The sequence below is a fragment of the Dipodomys ordii genome, unplaced genomic scaffold (genome assembly GCF_000151885.1).
Source record: "Dipodomys ordii isolate 6190 unplaced genomic scaffold, Dord_2.0 Scaffold108, whole genome shotgun sequence".
NCBI lineage: Eukaryota > Metazoa > Chordata > Mammalia > Rodentia > Heteromyidae > Dipodomys > Dipodomys ordii.
In genome coordinates this window covers 697227-698201 of record NW_012267324.1, presented here as the reverse complement: position 1 = coordinate 698201, position 975 = coordinate 697227, and the positions used below count along the sequence as shown (strand labels likewise).

Genomic DNA, 975 nt, shown 5'->3' with positions numbered 1-975 from the left:
CGCCCCGCCCCCCTGACCCCTGCCCGCAGCCCCGCGGTGACATTTGACCTTGGGGCCGCCGCAGACCCGGGACAAAGGGGCCGGGGCCCATCTGCCGCGGGCCGCCCGTGGGAACGGCCCGGGGCCTGGGAACCTGCCGGCCCAGGGGAGGTGACCCCGGGGGTCCGCTGACCCCGAGGGGCTCGGCCGAGCTCCCGCTGGGCTCCGGGGAAACAAAGTCAGCTCCTCGGCTCCCCCAAGGTGCCTGCCTCAGTTTCCCTGTCTTCAGAGCCAAGCCGCCCTCGGAGAAGCTCCCCGGTAAAGCCGGGGCTCAAGGGGGCGGGGAGCCCTCTGGGGCTGGGTGCAGAGTGCCGGGGCCCAGAACCTTCTGGATGCTGGGCTCTGGGTCGGCTGCTGTGGGGAGGGTGCGGCTGGGTGTGGCCTGTGCAGATCGCGGGCTGATCACCTCCAGCCCGAACTTCTCAGGCCGGCTGGGCCTGTTTCACTCATCAGCTGAGACTGGGGGCCCTCACCCCCCAGAGTGCCCGGCCTCCTGAGTGAGGCCTGAGGATCCTGGCTTGAAGGTCCCTGAGACGCAGCTCTGAACCAGCACTGAAGGGGCCGCTCCACCCGGGAGAGCTCCAGCCTTGCGTGGAAAAGCAAAACCGCGGGAGACACAGCAGTTCGAGCCCCAGGACCCGGGACGGCAAAGACAAGAAACAGGGAGGAAGAAAGGACAAACCCCAAGTCCCAGAGCCATCCCCCACCCCCACCCAGGGATCCAGCACCAGGGCCCGGCCTCTCCTGTGGTTCTGGGGTACCCTGTCTGTGAGCAGCCTCTCTGGGCAGGGCCCGTGGCACCCCCCAGGTCTCCCCAGCCCTGACCTGGTTACTTCAGCCTCCCTGACTTCCCAGGAGCCCCAGATGGGGCGTCCCTGCCCCCTCCCCCCAGGCCCAGGCGGGGGGGGGTCCCTGCCCCCTCCCCCCAGGCCCAGG

The 975-nt window shown here is 70.2% G+C and overlaps 1 protein-coding gene across 1 annotated transcript in view; it reads right to left on the bottom strand.

Moving 5' to 3' along the window:
• Positions 1-310: 310 nt before the first annotated feature.
• Positions 311-975, bottom strand: part of Ushbp1 (Usher syndrome 1C binding protein 1) — a 12340-nt gene continuing 11675 nt past the window's right edge. The window contains exon 15 of the mRNA XM_013028291.1: positions 311-421. Coding sequence (XP_012883745.1) covers positions 311-421 — 111 coding nt within the window. The remainder of the gene's footprint in view (positions 422-975) is intronic.